This window comes from Ranitomeya variabilis, chromosome 2, assembly GCF_051348905.1.
Source record: "Ranitomeya variabilis isolate aRanVar5 chromosome 2, aRanVar5.hap1, whole genome shotgun sequence".
Taxonomy (NCBI): Eukaryota; Metazoa; Chordata; class Amphibia; order Anura; family Dendrobatidae; genus Ranitomeya; species Ranitomeya variabilis.
This window is the reverse complement of record NC_135233.1, coordinates 1,001,085,311-1,001,100,612: the sequence shown is the minus strand read 5'-3', so window position 1 is coordinate 1,001,100,612 and position 15,302 is coordinate 1,001,085,311. Positions and strand designations below refer to the sequence as shown.

At 43.8% G+C, this 15,302-nt stretch overlaps 1 protein-coding gene across 2 annotated transcripts in view; it reads left to right on the top strand.

Moving 5' to 3' along the window:
* Nucleotides 1–15,302, top strand: part of DNER (delta/notch like EGF repeat containing) — a 332,161-nt gene that overhangs the window by 122,157 nt on the left and 194,702 nt on the right. For both annotated transcript variants that reach the window (XM_077291174.1, XM_077291175.1), the window contains exon 2: nt 10,449–10,730. In XM_077291174.1, coding sequence (XP_077147289.1) covers nt 10,449–10,730 — 282 coding nt within the window. The remainder of the gene's footprint in view (nt 1–10,448; nt 10,731–15,302) is intronic.

Below are 15,302 nucleotides of genomic sequence, written 5' to 3'. Positions count from 1 at the left end.
TCCCACCCCCGCATACTTACCGAGCTCCGGTGTCCCTGCCGGTGTCCATCCTTCTTCTCCATGGGCGCCGCCATCTTCCAAAATGGTGGGTGCATGCGCAGTGTGCCCGCCGAATCTGCCAGCCGGCAGATTCATTCCAAGTACATTTTGATTGCTGTGATAGGTTCTATCACAGTGATCAAAATAAAAAAAATAATAAATAAATCCCCCCTTTATCACCCCCATAGGTAGGGAACATAATAAAATAAAGAAAATATATTTACTTTTATTTTTCCACTAGGGTTAGAACTAGGGTTAGGGTTGCAACTAGGGTTAGTGTTATAATTAGGGTTAAGGTTAGAATTAGGGTTAGAACTAGGGTTAGGGTTAGAACTAGGGTTAGGGTTAGAATTAGGGTTAGGGTTTCAAATAGGGTTAGGGTTGCAATTAGAGTTAGGGTTAGAATTAGGATTAGGGTTGCAATTAGGGTTGCAATTAGGGTTAGGGTTAGAATTAGGGTTAGGGTTGCAATTAGGGTTAGGGTTAAAATTAGGGTTAGGATTAGGCTTAGGGTTGCAATTAGGGTTGCAATTAGGGTTAGGGTTAGAATTAGGGATAGGGTTGCAATTAGGGTTAGGGTTAAAATTAGGGTTAGGGTTGCAATTAGGGTTAGGGTTAGAATTAGGGTTAGAATTAGGCTATGTGCACACAGTGCGGATTTGGCTGCGGATCTGCAGCGGATTGGCTGCTGCGGATTTGTAGCAGTTTTCCATCACGTTTACAGTACCATGTAAACCTATGGAAAACCAAACCCGCTGTGCCCATGGTGCGGAAAATGCAGCGCAGAAACGCTGCGTTGTATTTTCCGCAGCATGTCAATTCATTGTGCGGATTCTGCACCATTTTACACTTGTTCCTCGATAGGAATCCGCAGGTGAAATGCGCACAAAAAACACTGGAAATCCGCAGTAAATCCGCAGGTAAAACGCAGTGCGTTTTACATGCGGATTTTTCAAAAACTGTGCGGAAAAATCCTCACATGAATCCACAACGTGGGCACATAGCCTTAGGGTTAGGGTTGGAATTAGAGTTAGGGTTGGAATTAGCGCTAAGATTAGGGTTAGGGGTGTGTTGGGGTTAAGGTTAGGCTTGGGGTTAGGGTTATGGTTAGGGTTATGATTAGGGTTATGGCTAGAGTTGGGATTAGGGTAGGGGTATGATGGGGTTAGTGTTGGAAATAGAATTGAGGGGTTTCCACTGTTTAGGCACATCAGGGGTCTCCAAACGCGACATGGCGCCACCATTGCTTCCAGCCAATCTTGCGTTCAAAAAGTCAAATTGTGCTCCCTCCCTTTCGAGCCCCGATGTGCGCCCAAACAGTGGTTTACCCAAACATATGGGGCATAAGCGTACTCAGGAAAAATTGATTGCACAACAACTTTGGGGGTCTAATTTCTCCTGTTACCCTTGGGAAAATAACAAAATGGGGGCTAAAAACTTATTTTTGTGGGAAAAGAAATGAATTTTTATTTGCACGGCTCTGCGTTATAAACTTCTGTGAAGCACTTGGTGGTTCAAAGTGCTCACCACATATCTAGATAAGTTGCTTGGGGGGGTCTAGTTACCAAAATGGGGTCACTTGTGGGGGTTTCTGCTGTTTAGGCACATCAGGGGCTTTGCAAACACAGCGTGACACCCGCAGACCATTCCATCAAAGTCTGCATTTCAAAACATCATTACTTCCCTTCCGAGCCCTGACGTGTGCCCAAACAGTGGTTTACCCCCACATATGGGGTATCAGCGTACTCAGGACAAACTGGACAACAACTTTTGGGGTCCAATTTCTCCTGGTAACCTTGTGAAAATAAAAAATTGCGGACTAAAAAATAATTTTTGTGGAAAGAAAAATGATTTTTTATTTTCACGGCTCTGCGTTATAAACTTCTGTGAAGCACTTGGGGGTTCAAAGTGCTCACCACACATCTAGATAAGTTCCTTGGGAGGTCTAGTTTCCAAAATGGGGTCACTTGTGGGGGAGCTCCAATGTTTAGGCACACAGGGGCTCTCCAAACCTGATATGGTGTCCGCTAACGATTGGAGCTAATTTTTCATTCAAAAGTCAAATGGCGCTCCTTCCCTTCCATGTGCCCAAACAGTGGTTTACCCCACATATGAGGTATCTGTGTACTCAGGAGAAATTACCCAACAAATTTTATGGTCCATTTTATCCTGTTGCCCATGTGAAAATGAAAAAATTGAGGCTAAAATAATTTTTTTGTGAAAAAAAAGTACTTTTTCATTTTTACGGATCAATTTCTGAAGCACCTGGGGTTTAAAGTGCTCACTATGCAACTAGATAAGTTCCTTGGGGGGGTCTAGTTTCCAAAATGGGGTCACTTATGGGGGAGCTCCAAAATTTAGGCACACGGAGGCTCTCCAAACGCGGCATGGTGTCCGCTAAAGATTGGAGCCAATTTTTCAGTCAAATGGCCCTCATTCCCTTCCGAGCCCTGTCGTGCACGCAAACAGTGGTTCCCCCCCACATATGGGGTATCGACGTACTCAGGACAAATTGTACAATAACTTTCAGGGTCCAGTTTCTCCTTTTACCCTTGGGAAAATAAAAAAAATGTTGCTGAAAGATCATTTTTGTGACTAAAATGTGAAATGTTCATTTTTTCTTTCCATGTTGCTTCTGCTGCTGTGAAACACCTGAAGGGTTAATAAACTTCTTGAATGTGGTTTTGAGCACCTTGAGGGGTGCAGTTTTTTAGAATGGTGTCACTTTTGGGTATTTTCAGCCATATAGACCCCTCAAACTAACTTCAAATATGAGGTGGTCTTTAAAAAAATGGTTTTGTAAACTTTGTTGTAAAAATGAGAAATCGCTGGTCAAATTTTAACCCTTATAACTTCCTAGCAAAAAAAAAATTTTGTTTCCAAAATTGTGCTGATGTAAAGTAGACATGTGGGTAATGTTATTTATTAACTATTTTGTGTCACATAACTCTGGTTTAACAGAATAAAATTCAAAATGTGAAAATTGCGAAATTTTCAACATTTTCGCCAAATTTCCAATTTTTTCACAAATAAATGCAAAAATTATTGACCTAAATTTACTACTAACATGAAGCCCAATATGTCACGAAAAAAACAATAGAATCGCTAGGATCCGTTGAAGCGCTTGAGTTATTACCTCATAAGGGGACACTGGTCAGAATTGCAAAAAACGGCCAGGTCATTAAGTAGGCTGGGTCATGAAGGGGTTAAATAAAGAGACACAGACAGTCACCATAACACCATAACCTCTATTGTATATCAAACAATGAGGTAAAGAATAAAAAAACAATATTTTATTATATATCAAACAAGAATTCATTTACATTTACATGGGGATAGAGTACCACACACCAAGCAGGTTCAAAGGGAATAAAACCAGGTATGTTGTAAGTACCAATCTACACAATCAATTTATACAATCAATTATTATAAATTTTAATAAAATATTTCGTAGACATAGATACCAAAGACACAGGAGGTTCAATATAATTATATAAATAATTTGTGCAAAAATTGCTGTGCATAATAGAGAACCAAAATGGTGTCTGGCCCTTTAAGAAGAAAGGAATATAGAGTAACCAACGGCACATGTGATAAAAGATATATGAAAATAATTTCCCTGAATGCTAGTTACAGCAAACAGGATATAATCTGCCAGTACAGAGTGGTGGTATATAAACCCGCTATACCATAAGTTCAAAATAATATGCAAAAGGTTATAAGCCTATGCTGTGTGACGTGTGCCGAAATATAACTTACTTCAAAAATGGAGACCTGGGCCCCAGCCTACCGCCCCAACGCGCGTTTCGCTGCTCTTCTTCAGGAGGCGTGCAAACACATGCAAACGTGTTTTTTTTCAATCTGTCATGCGTAAGTTGATGCCGATAAAAAACGCAGCGTTATCATGCGTCTTGCCATGCGTTTGTGGTTGCGTACGAAACACTGCGGACTCAACCGCAAATGTGAACCTAGCCTAAGTGTTTGTGTCTCAAAATATGCTATTCATGGATTTCAAAAGTCTGAGAAAATCATCCCAAAAAGATACTTTAAAAATGCTAAAAAAAAGAGCTTAAAAAAACATAAATAAAACACACAAGACAATGTAAAGAAAATGTTCAAAAGAACAAAAACGTTCGCAAAATATGGAAAAAGCTTTTGGATAATAAAACATTAGCATTTTCTAAGTAGTTTCTGCTGGAAAAGCTTCACGTTTTTAATGGCAAGTAAAACGTGGTGTGAACTTATCTGTAATTTGAACCTGACCAGTCTGTGGGCAGCATGTACCAGGCACGGGCTGTATGAACTCAGCCAGGTCTGCTTGGGTCTGAAACGCTGCAGTGTTTCAGAGAAGAACATGCTTTAACAGTCTTCTCACCGCCTGCTGCCCTGGATTGACAGGTCTCGCTGAGTTTATACAGCCGTTGGTTGATACATGTTGGCCACGCATTGGGCAGCATGCATCAGCTGTCAGGTTCTCTCTGCTAGGACAACCCCTTCTTAAATGAAAGGTTCGGCCCCCGATGAAGTAATAAAGCCTATGCTCACCTCCCATTCCGGCACCGTTCCAGTGGTGTCAGCACTTACGGTCCTGGGCCTGTGATGCTGTGGAATGACATGTAATGCCCAGCGCCCAATCAGCCTTTGGACAAAGTGAACATGAAGATGAAGCCAGGGATCAGCTACAGCCATGGCTTCCTCTTCATGTTCAGTTCATACAAAGGCAGAGACAGTGATGCCAGCGCATCATATCCCCAGGGAGAGCGAGTGCCAACACAGCGGGAACAGCATCGGCACAGGAGGTGAGTATAGGCTTTATTACTGTATCGGGGTCGAGCATTTCGTTTAAGAAGGGGTTGTCCTAGTAGTGGACAACCCCTTTAAGGATATGTGCAAACACAGTTGTTTCAGGAGTTTTTTTTTTTAAGGGGGGATCTGTTTCAAAAGTCACCAGAAAAATCACTTCAAAGACTCTTTCTATTAATTTCTATCATAAGACCATTTTGCTTTTCATATGTTCAATCTTTTGAACTTTTTATTTCACTTGAGGTTTTGAAAAACACCTGGTGGGAGAAAAGAAAGTGCACGTCAGTTCTATGAAGCAGCTCTTGGTGGAATCAGGATAGAAATTTTTGCAAAACACTTTGTAAAAACTAATCTAAAATATACCCAAAGGAACGTTTCCCGAAGTGTGCACATTCTCTTAGACTCAAGGGGCCAATTTAAGACTAGCATTTTGTGAGCCAGTCTTAGTGAGGGGTGTGCAGGAATAAGATGTGTCAAATTCATGAAAAGGAATCTTTCACCAGAGAGCAGCAAAATGTAGGGGAAGACACCCTTATTCCAGGGATTTATCACTTATTGGGATACTAAATGTAGTTTGATAAAATCACTGTTTTATCAGCAGGAGATTATCAGTAGAGGACTAGTAAAGCTGCTGACAGGTAGTAAGCATATTCATGAGGTTTGTATAACTACGCCCCATAACTGATTGGCAGCTTTCTGTGTACACAGTGTATAGGCAGAAAGATGCCAATCAGTGGTGTGGGTGGAGCTATACAGAGCTCAACATTCAGAGAACTGCTAGTTCTGCAGGAGAGAAAAATGTGATCTTATCCAAATGTCATAAAAGGACCTCCTGACGAAACTGCAGAGGCGGTGAAACGCACGTCGAGGTGTGTCCCAGCAGACTATATACCCCATTTACCGTGACCACAGGTAATTACAGTTTATGACTCAACGCTGCAGCAGTGCATATCTTTCAGTTTAGGTCCTAGGATAAGCGGGCATGATGCCTATGTTATTTTGATTTACCATTCAGCATTTCATCCTGCTGCCTGGACTGTGTTATATGGTTTTTCACCTTATGCCTAGAGTATTTTACATTGATATATTCATCATTGGGGATTGGTGATCTATCTGCTATTGTTGACATGCTCTGTGTTACAGGATGGGTCTCCTTTTGATATTTTGACACCTAAGTTGTCATTTATATTAACACTAGATGGTGGCCCGATTCTAACGCATCGGGTATTCTAGAATATGTATGTAGTTTATTTATGAAGTTTTCAGAATAATGCAATTTATACACAGGATTTGGCCGGCCGGGCGCGACCAATTAGCGAAGCGTGGTTCAAATTCCGTGCCAATTCGCGTCCGGACTGCGCCTGCCGCTGATTGTTCGCGGCCGGCCAGGCGTGACCAACCAGTGACGGCCCCGGGTGAAAGAGTCTCAGTGGGCCCCCCTCTTTAACACATACCACGATTCGCGAAATATAGCACAGCCAAGTAGCATATAACACAGCCCACGTAGTATATAACACAGCCCACGTAGTATATAACACAGCCCACGTAGCATATAGCACAGCCCACGTAGCATATAGCACAGCCCACGTAGCATATAACACAGCCACATAGTATATAACAGCCCACGTAGCATATAACACAGCCCACATAGTATATAGCACAGCCACGTAGTATATAGCACAGCCACGTAGTATATAGCACAGCTAACGTAGTATATAGTGCAGCAACATAGTATATAGCACAGCCCACGTAGTATATAACACAGGCCACGTAGTATATAACACAGCCACGGAGTATATAGCACAGCCACGTAGTATATTGCCCAGCCACGTATATTGCACAGCTACGTAGTATATAGCACAGCCCACGTAGTATATAACACAGCCACATAGTATATAGCATAGCCACGTAATATATTGCACAGCAACGTAGTATATAGCACAGCCCACGTAGCATATAGCACAGCCCACGCAGTATATAACAGCCCACGCAGTATATAACACAGCCCACGTAGTACATAGCAATGTGGGCACCATATCCCTGTTAAAAAAAAGAATTAAAATAAAAAATAGTTATATACTCACCTTCCGTCGGCCCCTGGATCCAGGCCAGGCGTTTAGCGATGCTCCTCGCGATGCTCCGGTCCCAAGAATGCATTGCGGTCTCGCGAGATGATGACGTAGCAGTCTCGCGAGACCACTACGTCATCATCTCGCGAGACCGCAATGCATGGACCGGAGCGTCGCGAGGATCGGGAAAGGCACCGGACGGTGAGTATATAATGATTTTTTATTTTTTTATTATTTTTAACTTTAGATCTTTTTACTATTGATGCTGCATAGGCAGCATCAATAGTAAAAAGTTGGTCACACAGGGTTAATAGTAGCGTTAACGGACTGCGTTACACCGCGGCTTAACGCGGTGTAACGCAGCCATTAACCCTGTGTGAGTGCTGAGAGGGGGGGAGTATGGAGGGGGCACTGACAGAGAGTAGGAAGAGGTGAATTTGCGGGTGGACTGTGCCCAATCAGCGACGCGGGATTTCCATGACAGACAAACAGACGGAAGTGACCCTTAGACGATTATATAGATAGATACAGGCATAGGGACTTTGTACTAGGCATATCTGCTGGATAAGTAATATCAGCAATAGTAGTCATCGATATGTTGATCTGTCCCTAAGGGGTTCAGGTCTGCTTTCCAGACCTTTTGTTTTTTGTCCTAAGTAATTTTTTAATCTTTATTATTGTATATGATTTTTGTAATAAAATGTGATATTTTGATATATTTATGATCTTTTGCCGCTTCATTTTTTTCGCTATTTGTGTATAATAATAATAATAATCTTTATTTTTATTTAGCGCTAACATATTCCGCAGTGCTTTACAGTTTGCACACATTATCATCGCTGTCCCCGTTGGGGCTCACAATCTAAATTCCCTATCAGTATGTCTTTTGGAATGTGGGTGGAAACCGGAGAACCCAGAAGAAACCCACGTCAACATGGAGAGAACATACAAACTCTTTGCAGATGTTGTCCTTGGTGGGATTTGAACCCAGGACTCCAACGCTGCAAAACCTGTTGACAGATTCCTTTTAAAATAAGAAACTTTGTAATACCTATATCTTATCAGATAAATCTGCTTCTTTCATCTCCAGGACTGATCATTCATTCTTAATGTTCCCAATTTGTGGGTAAAATCTGTATTGAGTGAAGACAAAGTGTTAAGGTACCTTCACACGAAACGACTTTGTAACGATATCGCTAGCGATCCGTGACGTTGCAGCGTCCTGGCTAGCGATATCGTTTAGTTTGACACGCAGCAGCGATCAGGATTCTGCTGTGATGTCGCTGGTCGCTGAATAAAGTTCAGAACTTTATTTGGTCGTCTGATCGCCGTGTATCGCCGTGTTTGACAGCAAAAGCAACGATGCCAGCGATATTTTACACTGGTAACCAGGGTAAACATCGGGTTACTAAGCGCAGGGCCGCGCTTAGTAACCCGATGTTTACCCTGGTTACCAGCGTAAAATGTAAAAAAAACAAACAGTACATACTTACATGCGTCCCCCGGCGTCCGCTTCCCACACTGACTGAGCGCCGCAAAGTGAAAGTGAAAGCACAGCACAGCGGTGACGTCACCGCTGTGCCCTGCTACTGCCGGCGCTCACACAGTGCAGGAAGCGGACGCCGGGGGACGCATGTAAGTATGTACTGTTTTTTTTTTTTTACATTTTACGCTGGTAACCAGGGTAAACATCGGGTTACTAAGCGCGGCCCTGCGCTTAGCAACCCGATGTTTACCCTGGTTACCCGGGGACCTCGGCATCGTTGGTCGCTGGAGAGCGGTCTGTGTGACAGCTCTCCAGCGACCAAACAGCGACGCTGCAGCGATCGGCATCGTTGTCGCTATCGCTGCAGCGTCGCTTCATGTGAAGGTACCTTTACATTACTGAGATGGCAGTTGTTACTAATGATGAGTCGTTTACGTCCGATCCGAGACAAAGAGTCGGCTCCCTACTGGGAGAGCCACTAGATTCTATGAAAGTGATGGTGTTATGTGGCTGGAACCATGCCTACCTGAACCAAACCCTGCCCTCCCTTCAGGGTAATCAGCTGGCTGTAAGTAGGCGGGGTTTTGATCGCAGGTGGGTGGGGGTTCGGCTACATTAATTTAATTTTAAATGTGTCCATTTATAGTGAACACTTATTTAATAGGGATCCATTTAGGATCCAAATGATTGGGTTCTTTTTGGTGAGCAGAGCCAAGTGATCCAGATCAAGAAAAAGAAGCGGACTGCCCATCACTAGTTGTTACTGGAAAGGGAGGAGGAGCTCTGCCTCTAGCTCCTCCCTCCTCTCCCTTCCCCCACTACATAGAATCTACAGCTGCCGTCTCCTATCTCAGTAATGGAACAATCCGTCTTCACTGAATGCAGATTGTACCTGGGAGTTGAGAATTGTGAGAATGAATGATCAGACCTGGAAGAGAAAGAAGCAGATGTCTCTGATGACATATTTCATTTTTTCTATTTCAATGTGTACTATTGATTTATGAAATTAAAAGTTAAAATGATGGTTACTCTTCAAAGGCGTTGTCTGAAATGGGTAAAATTGCAAAGTGCTTGTGAAATCAAGGACCATCGTAATTTTCCTCTAATCAAAAAATCCTCTCCATTCTCAAGAACAGCGGTATTTTTAATTCTATGGTGTAAAGCTTGCGGCCACCTCTGCGGTCTATCATTGTAGAGCAGAAGTCCCCAACCTGTGGTTCGGGAGCCACATGTGGTTTACAAGCCCATAATGTGTGGCCCACAGCGCTCTGCCAGCTTGGTACTTTAGCACCAGGTTTATCGAATAGCTATTAAGATCAGGTCTTCGGATGTGACTATTGGGAGCGGTCCTGCACAGAAGAGCAGATCTGGATGCTCATATACTGGTGGGGAGCGGAGAAGAAAGATAGTTTGATACTGCTGGTTTTAGGGGTCATTGACCTGAGTGCGATAATGTGGAGAATGTGCTTGATGCAAGAATACCAAAACAGGGTAAATGGGAACCTCTGGATTTAAGTATCCTGCCTATGGAGGGGGGGGGGGGCAGTTTTGGCATGAATTCTATTGGGAAGCTTTGGCTGTCATTATATCGGAACTGTGGAGTTCTTGGTGTCACTGTGGTATCAGAGGGGTCCCGCTGAATGTGGATTGTGACCATCTATCAGAGCTAAATGTTGCTCTCGAAGTAGGAAAGGTTGGGGACCTCTGCTATACAGCTTTCAAGCTCTGCTCCCTGCTATAGAGATGGCTGTATCTGTGGATTGGGCCCGGGGCCCTATAGAGACCCCTTCTGCAGCATGGAAGAGCGCCCATTTCAGACCAGTGGCCCAGAGATGTCAATGGTCTGAACTGTCAGTCCTCAGGAGCACACCGTCCTCTGAAAGCATGAAACCGGGAGGCAGGGGAGCGGTGCGCCCCGGAAGAATGAAGATGAGCACACCCCTTTAATCCTTGCATTTCATTTCTTTCTTTCCCTTTCTTCCCAGGAACATATTCTGTAAGAGTTTGCAAATCTTACATTTCTTACTAATATTTGCTTTTATTTCCTTCAGTTTGTTACAGACTTCTGTGCGGACAAGCCATGTATCCATGGAAACTGCAGTGTCCTCGGGAATAGTTACTTGTGTATCTGTAGTGATGGCTTCACTGGAGACACCTGCGATACGGCACCTACAGACCCCACCGACACCTCTGTCACCGAAATGCCACCTCTCCAACAGACCACAGTGGAGCCTACATCGGAAATGCCTCAGTCTCCAGCTGTCATGGCGCTGCCAACGTGGAGGCCAAAGATTGGCCAGAAGGTGACAACCCTACTATGGGATGAAGTACAGGTGAGTGATGCTCAGCATTTTTCAAGTTTTTAATGAATTTAACAAATTCCAATATCTATGAGTTTAAAGGAGCTGTCCAACCTTAGACTCTATGTGACTGCAGATCTGTGAATCCTCACATGTGCGCTGAGACCGGCGGTCATATGACTGCAAGTATGTGATGTGCGTTATTCTGGCCACATTCCAGCTAGATTTTCCCTGCCTCGCTCAATACACTTGCATTAAGTGAGGCCGCTCCCCACGACGGCAACAGAGAATGCTGACAGTGCGCTGTGCTCGCCCTGTGAAGATTAACCAGTCTGCAGTTACAAAGAATGACAGCAGATCTGTAACCTAAGGTCGGACAACCCTTTTAATAAGGACAAATTACTTATCTTATTAAAGCATACATACCCCCTCCCTACTGGATGGCATCAAGACGATCCGCCACATGCACAGAATCTATCAGTATAAGACCAATATTTCTGTCATCTGAGAAATTTGGCCGGTTATGCTAATCACACTCAGAGGATGACCACAGTGTGATCTGATTTTCTCGAATCTTCTCCATCTTCTCCATTCAGTCTGTCTACGAAAATCGGATCACACGCAGATGTCATCCGAGAGCGCTCCAATGTTTTCCATGGACTCATTGACTTGCATGGCCGAGTGCGATCCGATTTACAGAGGAAAATCTTGCATGCTGCAATTTTTTCCGAGGACCAGCTCTATCCGAGGAACAAATGGGACATGTGCACGGCCCCTTAGAATGAAATGTTATGATAATGGGGTTCTGATCTCTGGACCCTCCAATGACAAAGAGAACAGAGATCCTGTGTCCTTCTTGTAAAAGGATTGGTAATGTCATAACCACAGTGCATAATGTACTGCTTATGGCGGTGGTGGTCAGACACGTGCAGTACCACTCCCATAGACCCATAGAATTGAGTGTAGCGGGGGTCACACATGCGCACTACCACTCCCATATACCCATAGAAGTGAGTGTAGTGGGGTCACGCTTACGCACTACCACTCCCATAGACCCATAGAAGTGAGTGTAGCGGGGGTCACACATTCGCACTACCACTCCCATAGACCCATAGAAGTGAGTGTAGCGGGGGTCACACATTCGCACTACCACTCCCATAGACCCATAGAAGTGAGTGTAGCGGGGGTCACACATTCGCACTACCACTCCCATAGACCCATAGAAGTGAGTGTAGCGGGGGTCACACATTCGCACTACCACTCCCATAGACCCATAGAAGTGAGTGTAGCGGGGGTCACACATTCGCACTACCACTCCCATAGACCCATAGAAGTGAGTGTAGCAGGGGTCATGCATACGTACTACCACTCCCATAGACCCATAGAATTGAGGAATTGAGTGTAGCGGGGGTCAGACATGCGCACTACCACTCCCATAGACCCATAGAAGTGAGCGTAGCAAAGTTCACACATGCATTACCACTCTTATAGACCCGTAGAAGTGAGTGTAGTGGGGGTCACACATATGCACTATGACTCCTATAGACCCATAGAAGTGAATGTAGCAGTGGTCACACATATGCACTACCATTCCCATAGACCCGTAGAAGTGAGTGTAGCGGGGGTCACACATGTGTACTACGACTCTCATAGACCCATAGAAGTGAGTGTAGCAGTGGTCACACATATGCACTACCATTCCCATAGACCCGTAGAAGTGAGTGTAGCGGGGGTCACACATGTGTACTACGACTCTCATAGACCCATAGAAGTGAGTGTAGCCGGGGTCACACATGTGTACTACGACTCTCATAGACCCATAGAAGTGAGCATAGTGGGGGTCACGCATGCCCACTACCAGTTAATTGACACAGGACTTTGGAAAGTAGTTTTTGGGACTGGTGGAGTTTTCCACCATGATAATCCATTTGTCGGTTACATCCAGTAGACACGAGGCTGATGAATGGTATTCATGCAGTAATTGATGTAATACCTATTTTAGCCAAACCAAATGTTGAATGGAGCAGAAATGTCAATTAGTAATCAGAATATATTTCATGGGACCAATAACACGGACCTGTTACCTCTCTTGACATGCCTGCTTTATTACACATTCTGCATTGTGCATTCCTCTGTTATTCCTCCTGGAAATGAATGAAGAAAGGACATGTGCTACTTGCTATTCCTCTCCTCCATAGGAGATGTTCCTTCATGTACACTTATGCACCACTAGCTGGACTGTATTAGATGGGGTCAGGGCAATGTCATGGCTCAGATCTCAGTTTCTCCATACGTTTCCAGTAGGAATAACAGAGGAACGGCACAAATCTTAGTTTTAGGAAGCGATGATCCAAAATTGTTAGTTCATGATGAATAATGCATACAAAGCAAATGATACACAGGGTTACTACATCCATAATCCAATGTTTAATCCCAGTTTGGTGTACATGGGTGCCAATACCTTCCGCTTCACAAATGTAGAAAGAGTGGTACATCCCAAAAAATAAAATGATGATATCTTCTTTAGTGCATAGAAAACTAATAGACTATGAGCAAGGACGTTATACTTATGCCAGAAACGCGTCAGTCGATCAAGACCATGTGAACCGCGCCTATTCAAGGTTTATATTCATTTTTGTATGCAATAATAGAAGGCATGAACATTTTGTTTTTGGACGTGCCACTCTTTCTTCCTACATTCATGAGGAATACAAGCATTTCCTAATGCAGACGAGCTGACAGGTCCTCTTTACTGTACATGTGTATGGCCAGATCTAGGCAGGAGCCGGCAGATGATCCCGGGCCACTAAATAAATCACCAGCCGGGCTATATTTCATTTATGAACTGCAGCCTATCTAGAACCTCGTTATGAAGCCTAATGACAGATCTTTCTTAGGACGAGGCTATGGGAAAGATAGCTTTCATGTGGAAGTTTCCTTCATCTGAAAGATGAAGAGAACTAACTAGGACTTGATCACAGACTTTAGTTTCCAAGCCGGAGACTACAGACACACTGAATCCTATCTACAAGCTTTTGCTTTTGAAAATTGGATTAATACAATGGTATCCCATGGAGAAATGATGCACAGTTAGGGGATTAGTCCAAAAACTGTCTCTTTAAGACATAAAAAAAAAGAATTAAAAATGGCCCTATTGCCTGTAGCAATCAATCTACTTTATTTTTTAACCTCTTAAAGACCCAGCCAAATTTTTAAACTCTGCCTAATGTTACTTTATCTGGCAATAACTCTTAAATGCTTCAACGTATCCCAATTGTACAAACTTTACAATTTTCAGACTACAATTTTCAAACTGAATGTTTATCCCTTTAATCCAGACAGTTAGTAGATAACTTTAAAGGTACCGTTACACTAAACGACTTACCAACGATCACGACCAGCGATACGACCTGGCTGTGATCGTTGGTAAGTCGTTGTGTGGTCGCTGGGGAGCTGTCACACAGACAGCTCTCTCCAGCGACCAACGATCAGGGGAACGACTTCGGCATCATTGAAACTGTCTTCAACGATGCCGAAGTCCCCCTGCAGCACCCGGGTAAACATCGGGTTACTAAGTGCAGGGCCGCGCTTAGTAACCCGATATTTACCCTGGTTACCATTGTAAAAGCAAAAAAAAAAAACAGTACATACTCACATTCTGATGTCTGTCACGTCCCCCAGCGTCCACAGGGCTAAAACTGCTTTCGGCAGGAGCGCTGCTAATATGCACGCGCTGCTGCCGAGAGCTTCCCTGCACTGAATGTGTCAGCGCCGGCAGTAACAGCGGTGACGTCACCACTGTGCTCTGCTTTACGGCCGGTGCTGAGACAGTAAGTGCAGGGAAGCTCTCGGCCGCAGCGCGTGCATATTAGCAGCGCTCCTGCCGAAAGCAGTTTTAACCCTGTGGACGCTGGGGGACGTGACAGACATCAGAATGTGAGTATGTACTGTTTTTTTTTTTAACTTTTACAATGGTAACCAGGGTAAATATCGGGTTACTAAGTGCGGCCCTGCACTTAGTAACCCGATATTTACCCTGGTTACAAGTGAACACATCGCTGGATCGGCGTCACACACGCCGATCCAGCGATGACAGCGGGTGATCAGCGACCAAAAAAAGGTCCTGATCATTCCCCAACGACCAACGATCTCCCAGCAGGGGCCTGATCGTTGGTCGCTGTCACACATAAACGGGATCGTTGCTACGTCACCAAAAGCGTGACGTTGCAACGATATCGTTAACGATATCGTTATGTGTGACTCAGCCTTAACTTTATGTCCAATTTATATCAATGCCATTCGTCGAATGTCCTTTTGTTTGGAAGTTTAACAAATTTACAGCAATTTTTCATATATTTTTTTCAAGGAAACTTACAATTTTTCATTTTTTTCCATGGAAATTTACTAAACATATTTCTTAGGGTCTTAATCAACTTTGAAGTGACTTCGGGGGACCAGTATATATTGGAAAACCTCCAAAAGTGAGACCATTTTTCAAGCAGCAGCACCCCTCAATATATCCATAACAGCTGTCTCGTACTTTGTTAACCCTTCAGGACTTAACACAAATTGGAATGACAGGAATGAAAAACTATATTTTTCCCA